Source organism: Camellia sinensis, chromosome 7 (assembly GCF_055761805.1).
Source record: "Camellia sinensis isolate YWXY chromosome 7, ASM5576180v1, whole genome shotgun sequence".
In the NCBI taxonomy this organism is placed as follows: Eukaryota; Viridiplantae; Streptophyta; class Magnoliopsida; order Ericales; family Theaceae; genus Camellia; species Camellia sinensis.
The window spans coordinates 20871952-20891269 of NC_138967.1; the positions used below are offsets into that span (position 1 = coordinate 20871952).

Genomic DNA, 19318 nt, shown 5'->3' on the forward strand with positions numbered 1-19318 from the left:
ATCAAGCGCCGTGGACGCGGCCGTCGCTATAACTTCCTGACGTTTTAAAAACGTCATTATATTAGTATAGGCAGCGTTTTTAAAAACGCCGCTAAATGTCTTACTTTACACTACCACAACGTCATTATGATATTTAGCGACATTTTTTAAACGCCGTCATATCTTTTTAAAAAAATCTAACCGTTAATATTTTGAGTTTTAAGTGGTGTTTTTAAAAAACGCCGTGATATCTCCCTTTTTTTTTTTGAAATTGTGCTAATTTATGTGATTAAACTAAAAAAATACATATAATAAAAATGAATAACACTAATATGAAATAATAACTTACATTCAAATAGCAAATGCATCATTAATTCACTTTCCCATTCACCAATTATCCACAAAATAACATATCCACAAATGATATTTTAATATTACCCCCAAAATAACATATCGAAAAATTGTATTCACAATTCTCAACCAAAAAATTAATTACTACTTTGTATACAAAGCCACAAAATTGCTATCAGTCAAAATATGTTACATATAAGAGGACTAAATTTCCAATAGAAATCTTATATAGTAAGTTTTTTGAGTGAATACAGTCTCGTATCCAGAATACAAAATTGCTATCATTTGATCAATTATCTCTTCATCTGTTAGATTATATATGTTTTCTTCACCACCATTCATTAGGAGACCAAGCATGTCATGTTTGGTTTCTTGGCAAGCTCTTCTTTCCTCTACAAGTCGTCTCAGCATGCTACAGATAAGATCAATAAAATATTCCATATCTTCAAAACTAGAAAGGTGCCATCATCATTATTTCACATAAATTTATGAGCACACATCAGCAGCATGAAAAGTTCAAAAAACTATTGCATTCAGCAGCACTGTCACATATGTTTGACTGCTCAAGCAGGTGCTGGTAACCAACTCATGTTGTTCAATGCTAAAACAATTTAACGGGAAAGAAACTAACTTTCATTTAGTGTTGTTGTTTCACTGAATGTTCAGAATCGTATGTAATAAAAACAAAAGCATACAGCAGGGAGAGAATCACCTGTTGTTTGAACTTTCCATTGTGAAGTTGTTGGCCACTAAATTACTGCATATTACACCCCAGCAAATCTCAATGTCAGTTTCAGTTTCAAGGGTACAAGTCAATGTAGAAACTGTCAGTTTCAATTTTAGTTTCAAGGGTACTAGGATTGTTGCCTTGCCTATTACATGATTTTCTTGCACACATAGCAGGCCTGTCTAAAAAATATGTTGCTGTTGATAAAAATCAAATGGCAAAAATGATTAATCTCTGATGAATTGCAACTTAAAAAACAATGACAACTAATTCAATTGATGAAGAAAGATACAAGCAGCATATTTTCCACCCTATTAAGAATATACAATATCATGTTGCATGATTATATAAAGAGATTACCATGAAGAACCACACTGCATGAAGTAGTGGCTAAGATTGATTAATAATGGACAAAAAAAAATCTTAAAACTTTATTTACTCCATAAGGGGAAAAATTATCTTTTAAACCCTAGGACTTGCGATTACGGCTTTGTTGCTAGGTTGTAAACAGAAAACTTTTTGAAGGGTCTTTATTCTTTTAAGAGTTTTCCCAACTTTGTTATCCTGATTTAGAGCCACAATACATTGAAAACAAAGATAATAAATAAATCAATGTAATGGCATGGGAATTTACACCTTTCCAGAGAGGAGGGTGCTCAGAAACCATTATTTGGCCATGAGGTAGTTGAATTCCCATTGTTGTAACGGAGTTCTCAGCCTGTAAGAGGAAAAGATAAATCTGCTACATAAACTCACGTAAGACCTTCCAAAATTCGAACATAGCATGTTTACAGAATGATCACTGGTTTGACTAATCCAATTATAGAGCAAAACCGGACAGACTAAAATCTTAATATACGGCTTTTAAAATTACCCTTCTGTTCTCATGCATATTGCTCAAGTCACTCTGCAAATGTAAACCACTGCTCAAGTCATTGCTTCCCATTTGGCCATTAGCAAAATAAGGGGTAGAAATACCCAAGTTAAGGTCTAGATTATGGCTGCTTCCTGCATAGAAAAGATTAGAGATGTCATCATCTCATGATTCATAAAGAAGGATAGCTAAATATATGCAACCGTAAATGAAGGGAAGTTTCAAGAATCATAAAACAACACAAAAAATTAAACAAGTGATACCTCGATTCTCAATCTCAGAGCTTCACTCCTCTTCATATGTGCTTGCCTCAAAGTTGGTTACTGCTTCCCTTCCATTGCATTTTATTGCAGCCTTGTCATAAGCCCTGATTAACATAAAGTTAAATTGGATCGGATGGAGAATAGATAATATAATATAACATATAGAGCAAGGAAAAGTAAAATTTTAATCATTATGACCTTGTAGCTTCCACCTCACTGTTGAACAACCCAAGATAGATATACCTGTAGGCAATGTGTTGGATACAAACCAATGAAGACCATTTTCACAGTTCATTAATAATATATGTAACGCCCTCAAAATAATAACATTAAACCCATCAGATAAGACATGCATTTACATATAAACTAACCACATTCCTTTATTTCATTGAGTTTCATTACATAAGTATTACATGTTAACATCAAAACAAAATGCCCTACGGGCTTACAGCTTTCCAAGTTAACACTTGGTTTCAACAAAAGAGTAATAACTCGTCTACACATTAAGCCCTTGGCTTGAAGTTACATGTAATACATCAAAAGTAAAACAACTACACTATGTCCGCCTCTAGCCTCCCAAGCTATGTCCTTGGAGGTGGCATGCTTCCTGCACCTGAAAATGATATTCCCATATAGGGTGAGCCACAGCCCAGTAGAAATACACTAAACCAACCATGGACAATGACTAAAACATTAGCAATTGATAGTTGGTCAACACTGATACAATCACATAAATAACATATTTATGTCAACGACTTACAAGTCCCAATTACTTTTCATTTTCCCTTTAACAACAGATAAGCATACTAGCTCTATCATCATTTCCACAGATAAGCATACAAGCTGCATCCACACTTCACAAAGATAAGCATATGAGCTCTATCTTCACTTCTCTAGACAAGCATATGAGCTGTGTCTACGGAGTTCATCCCCTATCTCCTCCCAATACTTATCCGGTTTAGAGGTACATCCCCTATCTTCCCCTAAACCGCGGAGTACATCCCCTATCTCCTCCTCTACACATAACGTATATAAACACATTGGTTCTATATACAATCACACAATACACACAATTAGTGTATTCTATCAACCGTCAAGTTCCATGACACATTCCATTGATTAGTTTCCGTTTACCTAATCATCATGCATTGTCTACAACAATCTCGACTATCCTCCACCGATAGCCCAAAGCAGTTATTTCTAAAACAGAAAATAAATGCACAAATGGATATTCAATCAACATTTCATTTCCTCATTTCTCACCAATTAATTATCCCAATTAATTAAACAATGTAATTAGGCCATTTTCCATAATTACTATTTCAACCCTTAGGTCCCATTCTCATCAACGATTCAACAATCATTCCATTTTTGTCTATGCCTAACATGCATCTAGGTTTATTATGAATAAAACCCCAACTTTTGTAAAATTACACAAAAGCCCCAAACTTTCACAAAATTACCAAACCAAGCCCAACATCTCAAAATATCAAAATTTAAAGACAAAACCCATAGAGAGGAGTAGGATATCCCTACCTTGAAGTTTTAGCCCAAAAGGAGATGAAGACTCCAAGATCAACTTGCTCCAAATCCAAACTTTTTCAGATTAAATCGAAGCTCTCAACACCCTCTACCTTTTTAACAAAGGCCCTAGGCTAGATTCACACCCTAGGGAGATCAAACCTTAGAGAGAGTGCAAGTTTAGAGAGAGAAAGTGTCGGATTAAGGGTTTGCTCAAAGAAAAGAAGTGAAAAAGTGATGTTTTAGACGCTGCTGTGCGCTGATATAAAACACGCTTGCTCGAGCGAAGGATTGGTCGCTCGAGCGACCAGACACAGAAAACTCTCGCTCGAGCCAAGAAGTTCTCGATCGAGCGAAGAAAAACCCAGACCGCTCGAGCCACGAAAAGCTCGCTCGAGCCAGGAAATGCAACTCTCAGGTCCAGAACCAGACGCAACACCACTCTCGCTCGAGCGACATACTCTTCGCTCGAGCGAAGGACCAAAAACCTGCCCAACGCATCTTATAACTCTATATACAAAGTAAAGAGGATGCAAACTAGAAAATAAACAACTACCAACATCCACGGACACATGTCCGGATCACTGTACAACAAGGGTAAACCCGGGATCGCTATAACCTCCCCCCCTTAAAGAATTTCGTCCCCGAAATTAAGTACAAGTTTTCAAAAACAAGTTTTTTTTTTTCATTTTAAACAATGTTACACTTGAGCATTCAACAATTCGACCCATTACCGGTCATCCCATCCCTTTAACAAGAGACATATCACAATATGTAAACAACATATGTATTATTAACATGCACCAACTTTATGCACTAACTTTCCAATGTCAACAATATATTCAACATATATAGTGTTACATCCCACTACCATGTGAGGCAAGTTCCAAAACATGCTTCCAATAATCAAAACATTCTCAATGTTTTACAACTTAAGACATATATAAAAGCTCTTAAGTTCAACATAATGTAAAATTTAAATACAAGATCACACATCAACAAACAAGTCCGGATATTTCTCACGGACTTCCAACTCACGTTCCCAAGTGGCTTCCTCTACTCCGTGATGTTTCCACATGACTTTCACCAAAGGAATGGTCTTGCCACGCAGGACCTGATCCCGCCTATCCAAGACCCGAACCGGTCTCTCCTCATACGAGGCATCCTCATCTACCTCTAAATCGCTCCAATCCAGCACATGTGATGGATCTGGCTCATACTTCCGAAGCATACTCACATGAAACACGTCATGCACTCCGGACAACTGCGGCGGTAAGGCTAACAGATAAGCTACCTCACCTATCTTCTCAAGGATCTCAAAAGGACCAATAAACCGAGGGGATAACTTCCCACTCTTCCCAAACCTCATCAGGCCTCGCCTAGGTGATATTTTCAGAAAGACAAGATCACCTACCTCAAACGCCAAAGGCCTCCTCCTACGGTCGGCATAACTCTTTTGTCGACTCTGGGCTGTAACAAGCCTCCTACGGATAAGCTCAACTTTCTCCGTCGTCTCCCTAACCAACTCCAGACCCAACAAAGGTGCATCACCCACCTCGGCCCAACAAACTGGAGACCTACACGGTCGGCCATACAAGGCCTCAAACGGTGCCATACCGATGCTAGACTGAAAACTATTGTTGTAGGCAAACTCTACCAATGACAAGTGCCTCTCCCACGTCCCACTGAAGTCCAGGACACAACCCCGAAGCATATCCTCGAGGATCTGAATAGTACGCTCGGACTGTCCATCAGTCTGAGGATGATAAGCCGTACTAAAGGTCAACTTAGTGCCCAGTGCACTCTGCAAACTCTGCCACAACCTAGCAGTAAAACGAGGATCTCTATCTGAGACGATCGTCACTGGGACCCCGTGCAATCTCACTACATCCCGAATATACAAATCGGCAAGATGATCTACCGAATCTCTCACGCGCATAGGAATAAAGTGCGCCGACTTAGTCAACCGGTCTACAACCACCCAAATAGCATCACTACCCCGCTGAGTCCTCGGAAGACCTACAACGAAGTCCATAGTGACATGCTCCCACTTCCACTCGGCAATAGGCAAGGGTTGCAACAAACCCGCTGGCCTCTGATGCTCGGCCTTCACTTGCTGGCAAGTAAGGCACTTCGATACGAAAACAGCCACATCTCTTTTCATACCCCGCCACCAAAACTGGCGACCCAAATCCTGATACATCTTAGTACCTCCCGGATGCACCGCAAGGCGCGAATGGTGAAACTCTCGGAGTACCTCCTCTCGGCAAGCCTCCGGTACAAACAAACGGTCTCGGTATCTCACACTCAGGTCGGGATACACCGTCAAACCCTTCTCAACTTTCCCACTGGAGATCTTCTCTCGGAGGGATTCTATCTCAAGGTCACCTCTCTGTGCCTCTAACACTCTAATCACAAGTGTAGGCTGCGCAACAACAGAAAACAAGGCCGCAGCCTCGACAGATTCGCCCAGTAGCAAATCAAACTCGCCAAGTGCTCCCAACATCTCCCATTCCCGGATGGCTATACAAGCTACATCACTAATGGTTTTCCTACTAAGGGCATCGGCCTAAACATTGGCCTTTCCCGGATGATAATGCAACTCAAAATCATAATCCTCGATGAACTCCATCCATCTCCTCTGCCTCAAATTCAAGTCTCTCTGTGTAAACAGATATTTCAAACTCTTATGATCCTAGAATACCTCGAACCTCTCACCATAAAGGTAGTGCCTCCAGATTTTCAAGGCAAAGATCACAGCTGCTAACTCTAGGTCGTGTGTGGGGTAATTCTTCTCGTGTATTTTCAACTGACGTGAGCCATAAGCTACCACTTTCCCCTCTTGCATCAACACACAACCCAAACCCTCTCGTGAGGCATCACAATAAACCGCATAACCCAACCCTCTCTCCGGAATAATCAATACCGGAGCGGTGGTCAATCTAACTTTCAGCTCTTGGAACGACTCTTCACAAGTCTCACTCCACACAAACTTGACTCCCTTCCGAGTCAGTCTAGTCAACGGTGACGCTAACCTGGAGAAATCTTTCACAAACCGACGGTAATACCCAGCCAATCCCAGAAAACTGCGGATCTCAAACACACTCTTAGGCTGTGCCCAATCTTGCACTGCCTCAACCTTGGATGTATCAACAGACACCCCTTCCCCGGATACCACGTGGCCTAAGAATTTGACTTCCCCCAGCCAGAACTCACACTTCCCAAACTTGGCATACAGCCTATGGGCTCTAAGTAACTCAAGCACCACTCTCAAGTGTGCCTCGTGCTCCTCCTCAGAAGACGAATAGATAAGGATGTCGTCCACGAAAAAAACCACAAATCGGTCTAAGAACTCCCGGAAAATCCGGTTCATCAAGTCCATAAAGACTGCCGGTGCATTGGTAAGTCCGAATGGCATCACCAAAAACTCATAATGGCCATACCGCGTACGGAATGCCGTCTTAGGAATATCTTCCTCCCTGACCCTCAACTGATGGTAACCCGATCTCAAGTCTATCTTAGAGAAACAACGGGAACCCTTCAACTGGTCAAACAAATCATCTATACGGGGCATAGGGTACTTATTTTTAACCGTAGCCCGATTCAACTTCCGGTAGTCTATACACAATCTCAAGGCACCATCTTTCTTTTTAACAAAGAGGGCCGGTGCTCCCCACGGTGAAACACTAGGGCGAACAAAGCCCTTATCGAGCAATTCCTGGGGCTGAACTTTCAACTCAACCAACTCTGCTGGAGCAAAACGGTAAGGTGCCATAGAAATCGGCGCCGTACCAGGCACTAAATCAATAGAGAACTCTATCTCTCGGTGAGGTGGCAAACTAACAAGATCTTCGGGAAAGACATCCGAATACTCACAAACCACCCTCGGTAACACAACCTGGGTCTCACCACTCTCACCACTCTCAAAGCTGGCAAGTAGACTACTAAGCTCACTTCGCCCTCGCGAATCATACCCCGGTGGCAAAACAGTACAAACCCGGTCTCCCAAGAAATGGAACCACTCCCCGCTCAAGGTACATAATGTAACCCTCTGGCGGTAGCAATCAATAACAGCCCGGTATGACGATAACCAGTCCATACCCAAAATAACATCAAAACCCTTCATGGGCATGACAACAAACGGAAAAGGAAGCCTATAATCGGGGACCTCTATATCACATCCTCTAACACCCTGTTTCAGGATCAACTCACCACCCAAAGGCGATACCACACAAATAGGAGATGCTAACTGTGCTAACTCCAATTCCAAAACAGATGCAAATGCAGCAGATACAAAAGAATGAGATGCACCCGTGTCTATCAACACATTAGCAACTGAGTTGCAAAACAGAAAAGTACCTCTCACTACTGATGGAGCCGGTACTAAATCCTGCGCGGTAACAGCATACACGCGCCCCGTAGGCCCCTGGTCTACCTGCTCACCTCTCGGAGCAAAAGACTGCTGCACAGACTGGGATGACGAAGCTCCCGGATTGGCCCTCGAGGCCTGCACAGACTGAGCTGGCTGAAAACCCTGCGTCTGCCTAGAACCAGACGCTCCCGAAGTGGCACTCAACTGTGGGCAAAACCTCTTCATGTGCCCAGGTTGTCCACACTGATAACAAGTCAAGAGCTGCCCCCTGCCCAAACTCTGACTCTGCGGTCTAGCTGAAGAAGAAGCAGCTTTCTGACCCCCACCCTTCTGCGGGCAAACAGATACCTTGTGACCCAGCTGGCCACACTTGTAACAAGTGAATTCCCCCTGACTGCCTCTCCCCGAGCCTACACTCGGCACTGGAAAGGTCGATCTAGAGACTGCACCCTGAGACTGCTGAGGGTTATAACCCTTCTGTCTCCTGCCATCACCCTGACTATCCTGGCTCCTCTTGGAGCCTCTCTGACCCTCATCCTCCTCCTGCATCATAAGCTCCATATGAGCTGCAGCGTCCACTAGGTGTCTATACTCTCGAATATAAGACCCACCAATTCTCAACTTGAGGCCCCGCCTCAACTTCCGCTGAAACTCATAGCAACGGCGTTCCTCAGACGCCACCAGTTCAGGTGCAAACCTAGACAGACTGGTAAAAGTAGCCTCAAACTCGGCCACTGACAAGCCCTGCTGATTAAGCCGGCTAAACTGATCCCTCAGCTTCTCCCTAGCTGCTGCTGATAAAAACCTCTCCTGAAAAGCATTCACAAACGCCTCCCAAGTACCACCAACACTAGCTTTCTCGTACTTCCACCATTGACCCGCATCTCCCTTCAGTTGGAAGGATGCCAAGGTCACTTTCAGTGCTCCGTCCTCGATACCAAGCATCTCAAACGTCTTCGTTGTCTGTTCGAGCCATTCATCTGCCTTAAGCGGCTCTTTAGGATCCCCGATAAACTCGTCCGGATTACACCGAAAAAACTCCCTCTTCAAGAAGGAAGGCCCTGTCTCAGCTGCCTGATTCCCAGCTCTAAGAATACCCAAGGCTCCCGCTATCTCTCTGGCCAAGGCACCCATAGCCTGCTGACCTACTGGCTCGGCCACATTGGCCTGCCCAACTCCCTCCTGCACTGCCGGAATCTCACCCTGTAACGGTACTTCCTGCCTCGCAGGTCTACCACGCCTAGCACCTCTTCCTCGTCCTGACATCCTAATAAAGGCAACACAGAACGTTAGCACATTCATAAATGTGCCGAAACTAAACACTCACGTCCTAATGCATGGACAACTGTAATTCACTCCACGTAAGCACATAAACACATAAGCACTTACGAATTTCATTTCCGGATAATAATAGTCCCGAGGCATTACTAGAGTTCCGGTTAGAAACAGCATTGATCAAGTGCTTTTCCAACAAGACTCCCAGAAACTCAAGGATCCAATCAATATCCTAGAAATTAAATCCCATACCCACATAGTCACATAAGCATGTTATCAAATAAACACATAGCATATGGTACTACATCTACGTCTCTATTAAGCGAGACAAACCCATTGTGATCCTAATCACTTCCCACGTACCCAAAGTATTCGAACCCGGTACGCTCTGATACCAAGTTGTAACGCCCTCAAAATAATAACATTAAACCCATCAGATAAGACATGCATTTACATATAAACTGACCACATTCCTTTATTTCATTGAGTTTCATTACATAAGTATTACATGTTAACATCAAAACAAAATGCCCTACGGGCTTACAGCTTTCCAAGTTAACACTTGGTTTCAACAAAAGAGTAATAACTCGTCTACACATTAAGCCCTTGGCTTGAAGTTACATGTAATACATCAAAAGTAAAACAACTACACTATGTCCGCCTCTAGCCTCCCAAGCTATGTCCTTGGAGGTGGCATGCTTCCTGCACCTGAAAATGATATTCCCATATAGGGTGAGCCACAGCCCAGTAGAAATACACTAAACCAACCATGGACAATGACTAAAACATTAGCAATTGATAGTTGGTCAACACTGATACAATCACATAAATAACATATTTATGTCAACGACTTACAAGTCCCAATTACTTTTCATTTTCCCTTTAACAACAGATAAGCATACTAGCTCTATCATCATTTCCACAGATAAGCATACAAGTTGCATCCACACTTCACAATGATAAGCATATGAGCTCTATCTTCACTTCTCTAGACAAGCATATGAGCTGTGTCTACGGAGTTCATCCCCTATCTCCTCCCAATACTTATCCGGTTTAGAGGTACATCCCCTATCTTCCCCTAAACCGCGGAGTACATCCCCTATCTCCTCCTCTACACATAACGTATATAAACACATTGGTTCTATATACAATCACACAATACACACAATTAGTGTATTCTATCAACCGTCAAGTTCCATGACACATTCCATTGATTAGTTTCCGTTTACCTAATCATCATGCATTGTCTACAACAATCTCGACTATCCTCCACCGATAGCCCAAAGCAGTTATTTCTAAAACAGAAAATAAATGCACAAATGGATATTCAATCAACATTTCATTTCCTCATTTCTCACCAATTAATTATCCCAATTAATTAAACAATGTAATTAGGCCATTTTCCATAATTACTATTTCAACCCTTAGGTCCCATTCTCATCAACGATTCAACAATCATTCCATTTTTGTCTATGCCAAACATGCATCTAGGTTTATTATGAATAAAACCCCAACTTTTGTAAAATTACACAAAAGCCCCAAACTTTCACAAAATTACCAAACCAAGCCCAACATCTCAAAATACCAAAATTTAAAGACAAAACCCATAGAGAGGAGTAGGATATCCCTACCTTGAAGTTTTGGCCCAAAAGGAGATGAAGACTCCAAGATCAACTTGCTCCAAATCCAAACTTTTTCAGATTAAATCGAAGCTCTCAACACCCTCTACCTTTTTAACAAAGGCCCTAGGCTAGATTCACACCCTAGGGAGATCAAACCTTAGAGAGAGTGCAAGTTTAGAGAGAGAGAGTGTCGGATTAAGGGTTTGCTCAAAGAAAAGAAGTGAAAAAGTGATGTTTTAGACGCTGCTGTGCGCTGATATAAAACACGCTCGCTCGAGCGAAGGATTGGTCGCTCGAGCGACCAGACACAGAAAACTCTCGCTCGAGCCAAGAAGTTCTCGATCGAGCGAAGAAAAACCCAGACCGCTCGAGCCACGAAAAGCTCGCTCGAGCCAGGAAATGCAACTCTCAGGTCCAGAACCAGACGCAACACCACTCTCGCTCGAGCGATATACTCCTCGCTCGAGCGAAGGGCCAAAAATCTGGGCAGCAACACTAGGCTCCCAAACGCAACCAACCTGAAACAAACCTGCCCAACGCATCTTATAACTCTATATACAAAGTAAAGAGGATGCAAACTAGAAAATAAACAACTACCAACATCCATGGACACATGTCCGGATCACTGTACAACAAGGGTAAACTCGGGATCGCTATAATATAAGTTAATAAAATTGATACAGAATTTGGGAGATCACACAGAATTTTGAGTCACATCTGACTAGAAAATATAAAAAATCAGTTCAGTGTTGTCTCACTTCTTGCCAAGGAACTGCCCCATTCGAGCTTCCCATCGTCCGCATTTGTGCAGTGTAACACCCATGTATTTTGAAGTACCCCTAGAGAATCTGGCACTCTGGCGACGAAGTACATGCACGAATTCTTCCTTCGTCAAATTCTTCATCTGCATAAAGATCAAAACCAGATAAACACAATTACATTCCTTATAAAAAGAAAACTTTTATATCAACTAGACATTTACCAACCCCGACCACCTGTTGAAGATCATTATAATCACTGATATTAAAATTGATACCTGCATCAGTTCCACGGAACTTAATTGCAACTCGATCATATGCCCTGAGATCACAAAGATAATTGAAAATAATTTTCCGAACCCATATCACAGAAAAACTTCAGAGGATAAAATTGTTTAAACTTCCAGCCCAATACCATTATTACCTGGCTACGGCATGTGCAGTGTCGAATCACCCTACGCAATTAATCGTTCATATTTAAAGGAAGAAGCACATTTAGCAACACATTAGTCATAACAATACGAAGTTTCTAACCAGATTGATATGTAAGTCCAATCAAATTCAGAGATCAAAGTTCCTTACCCAGTTACACTTGTTTCCCACAATCCCTGTTCAAATCAAAATAAAACACTCAACATCATACAGAAATGAGAGCCCATCACTTCAAAATGAACAACCACCATGATCAATATCTTCAAATTATACAAGTACAATGCAAGAAATGAAAGTTCAGCCTATGACAATTTTACCAACAATAATAATGTAAACAGAAAGTAACACATAATCATAGACCACACCATAACCACAATCTTAACGAATTATAACTATATATATACATATAAAACCATAAAAATTGAAAAGAAAAAAAATGCATAATGCAAAAGGTATATATATATAATCATACAAACATAATAATATACTAACCAAATATGCGATTCCCATCGCCCAGTTCTCCGATAAAATGTGACTCCTCGATACTAAGAGCTCCGAGATCTCGATCCCCTCCTACTCTTCCTCACCTGCTGTCTTTGCTGTGGCACCACCAAACCCCTCTCCTCTTTCGGACTATAAATATATATATATATATATAGAAATGCTAAACGGACTATAAATACATATATATATATATATATATATATAGAAATGCTAAACGGACCTTATCAACCCCAATCAAGGCATTCCCTTCCATCTCCTTTGATGAGGCCTTCGGTGAAGAACTGACCATGCTAAGTCCACCCTCTTTATCTGCGAACAGTTGTAACAATCTTTGATAATCTTTGACCATATCGCCTTACAAGAGATTCAAAGACTTCATATCCTTAAGAAACGCCAATGAAGAACTTCCACTAGATAAATCACTTATTCTCCTAGATGAGCATGGGTATATTATAAAAGAGCAGATTAGCTTTATTGATATGCTAATATGAACAAAAGCTGTTGAAAGAGTTAATGCTCACAAGTCCTCCATCAAGGTTAAGTTGGAAAATGTTGTTGGTATTGGACCTCCAAAGGAGTTTCCCTGAAATCTCCTACAAACAATAAAATAAAATAAAACAAATAAAAGAAAAAAAAGAAAAAAGAAAAGTGAAGTGAAGTGGATTGCTGAAGAGTGTTATACATCTCAGTTACTACACATTACTATTTTAAAGTAGGGCTATAATTTGAGTGTGATTGTCAAAATAAAGAGAACACAACATAGAAGATTGCACACAAGCTTTTAAGCTTTGACCAATTCCCAATGAATTCAGGTATGCTACCAGTGAGTTCATTGTTTCATGCATTATGCTGAGTGTTCAATTGAAGAAAAAATTCTTCTGTTATTATCAACTGTGCACATCTAATCCTAGAAGGTATTCCAACTTAGGCAAGTCTTTTTTACTAAACTTCTGAAGTCATATTTACTTTTTTTTATCAATGCATCTAAATCTACTGCAGTGTGACTTAATGTTACATCCCAAACTATGTTGAATTATAGGGTTGCACACTACTTTGTGCTATATTCTTGCAGAAATTTGGTAACTGGCAAATAGGTCATATTTAATTCTGCAAGGAAAAATAAAGGGAAATATATGTTACCATTTACATCTTCATTGCAGTTTTAAAAAAACAAAAAAAAGAAGCCACAATTCAGATGGGTTTTGCTTTAAGCAATAATGTGCAGTCCTGGAAATTTTGGTGTTGTTTTTTGATCCAATTGTATCCAAGCATTGGTAATTCTGGCTTTAAAAAATTGGCAAGCAGAAGGATATTTGATACATTTCGTACATGGAAAACCATTCTGCTATTAATCATCTAAAATCAATAAATAACTGCCATCTGAAATAATAATTATTGACAACAATAAGTACCTGACAGTAACCAAGGTCAAAGTTGTAAAACGAGTATGTCAGCAGTATGTCTCGTAAAAGATTCACATTTGGATTGTCATCCCCATCATAGAATGAAAGTGATCTATCAGTTCTTACCTTGAAAACAAAAAGTGAACAATTAAAAGTTTGAATGTAAACAACTTTTTCAATTCATCTAAAGAAAATTAATCCAAAAGGAAAAAAATGAGGCATTTTCCAGCATACCACATCTTCATCAATAAGGCCTTTCCTCTCCCTAAATTTTGTAAATCTTTTTGTCTGTTCTGTGGAGATACTCTGAAGAAAAGAATATAAGCATGTTAAGCACGTAAAAAGTTTGTTTGAAAGAAACCACAATGTAAATATACATAAACATCAGATGCACATAGTGTCTGCCTTCAGGTTTGAACACAATCAAACTAGAACCTAGAACCTAGCCAAATATCCCCTGTTAATATCTTACACTGAATTCCTACAAATCTAGTAGTCTGTATACCCTGAAAATATAAAAGCTTGAGCTATGCAAACAGATGAGAAGTTTGCTCCAATTTGGATAGCTAGCAACTCCCTCAATTAAACCTTGGTCAAGTTTGGTTAGGAAGCTGTATTGGCTTACTAACCAAACCGGACCTCATATATGAAAAGAAAAAGGCACAGCCATTCAAGTCTACCACAATAATAATCATAAAACTGAATTTCTATATAGCAATTTAACACAGGCAATTCAAGACAATAAATGGAAGAAAATAAATGGTTAGCGTTTATGCATATAGTCCATCACAAACCTTGGCAGCCTCAGCTACAATATCAGGAAGCTCCATAGCAGTAACATCATTTAGGACAGGGAGTGAGTTTGCAACCAGAACAACCTGTAAAAATATCCTTGTTACTCATGGCAAGCACGGAGATAACACTGTTAAACAAAATGTTAAGCCTACAAAGTACAAAGTAACATCCATGGTAGCTATAAAGTTTAGTCCTAAGAAGTTTCTTTGTTTCAGGCTCACACCCTAATCAACTAGGCACAACCTGAAAATCCAATACGATGTATATCACATAATAGCCATTTATCATACATTTACTAGTCATTTCATACGATAAAGTAAAAAATGTCAAATATGTTGTACAATAGTGTAATGCAATCCTAAGATCCTAATTGCATATCATATGATTTTGACAACAGTAATGCGGTAACATCGATCATTTGAACAGCTAGATATGCAATCCATTGCAAAACAATCGTATCAACTTTTTTTTGGGTAAGTAACAATCGTATCAACTTTCATCAATCATAATGCATCTATATGTCTCCATATCCTCCTTCTCTGTCTCCTCCTGAAGGGGGTGGGGGGCAGGGGAGAGATTGGTGAATCACATCTTCATGACCCCATTCTCGCAATTACCAATAAACCTTTATTAAATCAGACTTCACAAAGTGGAGAGAAGCATTCCTAGATTGGGGTTACTATTAATATAAACTTCAATTAAAAATATTCAGAACCATTTCATTAACACTACTGAGAAAACACTTACTTCAGTTCCCCGCCGGAGGAGTTCCCGTGCTAGTGGAAGCATTCCCAGGATCACATCAACACCTGAGTTGTCCACAAAGAGTAGTGCTCTTTTATGTGGTGGAGGTTTCTTGTCTCCAGACCCTAACATTCTCTCCTTAAAAAGATCAAAATCATCCACCTAAAATACACAAACAAAAACCTTCTAATGATTATCCAACAATTACTTTGAAGGAAAGGTATTCTATTTTTCCTATAATTTTTCCCAGAAGAATTTTATTTTCAGTTCACCTACTCGCCATGGTCTTTGCATCTTTTTGCGACTCATTCTATAAATTTCAATAATTGTTCCTTTATGATAGAGATCAACACAGGCACGGGATCCCCAATCAAAAATGTTTGCAGCAAGAACACCTTCAATTAGGGTAAGCAGTCTTGTTTCCTGCAATGAAGGAATGCTTCAGACAATCAGTAGAATAATGGTAAGGGGTGAAAAACAATGCAACATATTTCCATTTATTTCAGTGATGGGTCCACTCCAATCTCAACAAAACTTTTGCAAGATTCAAATCTTCACACTTAACAGTTCCAGTAGTTACACAGAGATGCGTAGTGATATAAGAATTTGATTAGATTAAAGAAAGATCACAGTATGCATTAGTTTCCATAATAATGCAGCTTTCGCTTTTCTTCTTCCAATTCAGGGGGGAGGTGAGGAGGGGGAAGGAAAGAACAAGTTTAAAATTTACACATACCTCATTCATGCTATCAATCTCCATTAGCAGGTCAGGCAGAACAGCAAGTGATGCCTCATTTTCCCTATCACATGCCAAGAATAGGAAAATACAGGTTAAATTACCAATGAAAATATAAGAGGCACGTCATTTTGTGGCCAGAAACAAATTGTATGTGGTTAGGAATGACATCACAAACATGAAGAAACCATATTCAAATAAAAATTAACTCTCCAAATGTGGATGGATACCTTTGTTTTATGCTCCTATAGGCATCAGCAAAATAGAACTCCCTCAAGCAGTCTTCCCTTAGTTCCAAAAGGTTGGCCAGCCCTAACTTTCCATATGCAGCAGGATCCTCCATCAACCTGTTTCACAAAATAGGAGCTTGAAATTGAAAATTTTAATAACTGGAACTCATTTATGGAGTAGTTCAAAAACTACTTTTCCAGAAAGAATGTCACACGGTAACAACTGCCAAAAGCTTTTCAAGTTTCTTATACTTTCATGGCTTTTGTTCTACAACTATGATCTATGACATCCTTTTAAATGATCAAATAATGCAATTGTCTATCAGTTTGTAGATACCTTGCCAAGTGAGCAGAAAATGCACGAGCAAAAGAATAATATTGGCCAAATAATTATATAGATGTACTACATGGACAAGGCTAAATATACTAGTATTCTCTTCATGAATCCACAGGGATAGACAGACACATTGATAGACATAAACACACACACAGAAATGCATTCAAGAATATGAATATTGCCCAAAGTACAGAAGAACAAATTACCGATTTAAGCTTGAAATGCGAGTAATCGAGGGGTCAGAGTTCAGATCTGGAGCATCGATGGAGCTTCGAATATCTGAATCTTCGATGGAAATCACTGAATCTTCAACGGAGCTTCGAAATCAGTTCGATCTGGAGCTTCGATGGAGCTTCGAATATCTGAATCTTCACTGGAAATCACTGAATCTTCAACGGAGCTTCGAAATCGGTTCGATCTGAGCTTCGATGGAGCTTCGAATATCTGAATCTTCACTGGAAACACAGAATCTTCAACGGAGCTTCAAAATCGGTTCGATCTAGAGCTTCGATGGAGCATCGAAATTGCTTCGATGGAGCTTAGAGAGGGTTGAGAGAAAGAGAGAGAGAGAGAGAGAGGGCTCAGATTCAAAATGATGTATGCGTATGGGTTGAGAGAGGGCCAGATACAAAATAAGGAATGAAAAGGCGCGTGTGGTATACCGCATTCGGAGGCGTTTTTCAACGCCTCCTATTATAAAACGGTGCCGTTTTGGTTAAAAGAATATGCGGCGTTTATAAAACGCCGTTAAATGTTAATAACAGTGACGTTTAAAAAAACGTCGTTAAAAAAACGCCACCATAACCCTTTTTCCCTGTAGTGAGAGTAGCAGGAATATCACTAGAAAAGAAAAAGAAAGTGCAAGAATTGCTATCCTCTTCTTGAAGTCTTGAGCAAAGCAATGCCAGTGCTCCAACAATGTTATGAAACATTCATATGCAATTAAAAATAAAAATAATTCATATGCAATGTTAATTTTTTTTCGTTACTTAGTCTCATTAACCCTCTTCAGTTCCCAATCGTAGCTCAATTTTTTGGGTGAGCTGGTAGTAATATTAGTTACAAACTTTCGAATACATATCCGAATCATGGTTCAAAAGATTGGTTTTCTAGTTGTCTAAATTTATCTGAAGCTAAGCTATAACTCTGTTGGGGTGATTCATGCAGGATCAAATAGACGAGGCTTGAGCTGATGAACCAGTCTCTCCTCGAGGGAGGTGGGCTTGAAATGTCATAATCTTTTTGTAATTTGCATGTATAAAATTGAACATGTCCTCATATTCATAGTATGCACTGTAATGATTTGCTAATTAAAACTTGCTCTGGTTTCAAAATCCGGATTTCGTGGTTTCTGTTGATGGTTGCTTAAAGTTAGTCTCTGGATTTTTATTTTGTTATCTTGTTGTAAAATAATTTATCTATGCCAAAGTTCAATGAATTCTCTGGCAATAATGCGGTGAAGTAAATTGCTTTCTTCACGATTCAACCACAGATTTACTTTCTTTCTAGCATTTCGACAAAGCAAGTGGTCTCTTTGTTTCTACAATATAAGTCACCGGCTCAACTCATGCCTGGCCTGTCAAACTATTTCCGAGCACCACCTATGGTAAATATTATATGATTGTGAATTGTATTTAACTTGAAAAAGTTTAAACTGTTAAACCAATTGTGGTGATTATAAGAGTTTAAAACTATTGAAAAATGATTTCTTAGTATACTGTTAAAAATCATTCATGGTACATTTTTAATTAGAAAAATAAATATTTTTCTTACATGATACCAATTTGTAATTTATGGATTTTCAATAGGTCAAACACACGATTACTTTTTGTAAGAGAAATTTCTGCAAATAAGAATTATGAAAGCTCAATCTTCCAAGAAAAGAAAATTTTTAAATTAGAGCTTTTCTTTCTTTTCTCTCTTTATCTATCATCAGTTTTGTTTACAACTGGAATTTTTGTATGAGTGTTGTGGGGCACTTTAAATGGCAAATACCAAAGCTGAGCACTCATCATTTTTTTATGGGGAGAGAAAGAAAGGCTCAGACAATCTAAGAGGCCCAAACACCAAGACAAATGAATTCTTCTGTCTTTGCTGAAAACCACATATAGATCATTGATTTTGTTGTGTGTAGGGAAAAAGCTTCTTTGTCACTCTTGAAAAGCAAACATAGTTGATTTTGGAAACGATTTTGAAAAAGCTTCTTTGTGATACATTAGTTAAAAATGAAGTTTTGATATAATCTCTTCAAATCTTGATCAGGTAAAGCTGATGAATGGATAGAGGAGGAGCTTGATCAAATAGCGGAGGCAGTTGGTTATGGGGCTATTAAGTAAGATCCTCTATCCTCGTTAATTTTTTTACCTGACAATGTTTACTGTGTGTTGCTTGTCCT

General features: G+C 39.5%; 1 protein-coding gene and 1 pseudogene across 2 annotated transcripts; both read right to left on the reverse strand.

The window, feature by feature from the left end:
- Positions 1-390: 390 nt before the first annotated feature.
- On the reverse strand, positions 391-13833 carry LOC145795653 (APETALA2-like protein 1; annotated as a pseudogene). Its single transcript, XR_014336696.1, has 14 exons — positions 13826-13833; positions 13200-13271; positions 13038-13109; positions 12667-12807; positions 12325-12350; positions 12167-12197; positions 11980-12064; positions 11743-11888; positions 2393-2437; positions 2195-2298; positions 1932-2065; positions 1694-1775; positions 1043-1087; positions 391-742 (listed from the first exon to the last, which is right to left on the reverse strand). The product of XR_014336696.1 is annotated as an APETALA2-like protein 1 (transcript).
- Positions 13834-15057: 1224 nt separating this feature from the next.
- Positions 15058-16699, reverse strand: LOC145788692 (pantothenate kinase 2-like). Its single transcript, XM_082880498.1, has 4 exons — positions 16587-16699; positions 16357-16420; positions 15897-16043; positions 15058-15782 (listed from the first exon to the last, which is right to left on the reverse strand). The coding sequence occupies exons 1-4, from the start codon at positions 16697-16699 to the stop codon at positions 15585-15587; spliced, it is 522 nt and encodes a 173-aa protein (XP_082736624.1). The 3' UTR covers positions 15058-15584.
- Between the last annotated feature and the right edge of the window lie 2619 nt (positions 16700-19318).

Coding starts and splice junctions, on each gene's coding strand:
- LOC145788692 (XM_082880498.1), bottom strand. CDS start 16,699: ATGGAGGATCCTGCTGCATATGGAAAGTTAGGGCTGGCCAACCTTTTG. Junction 16,421..16,586: donor TATAGGAGCATAAAACAAAG/GTATCCATCCAC, acceptor GGCATGTGATAG/GGAAAATGAGGCATCACTTG. Junction 15,783..15,896: donor AGATGCAAAGACCATGGCGA/GTAGGTGAACTG, acceptor TGTGTATTTTAG/GTGGATGATTTTGATCTTTT.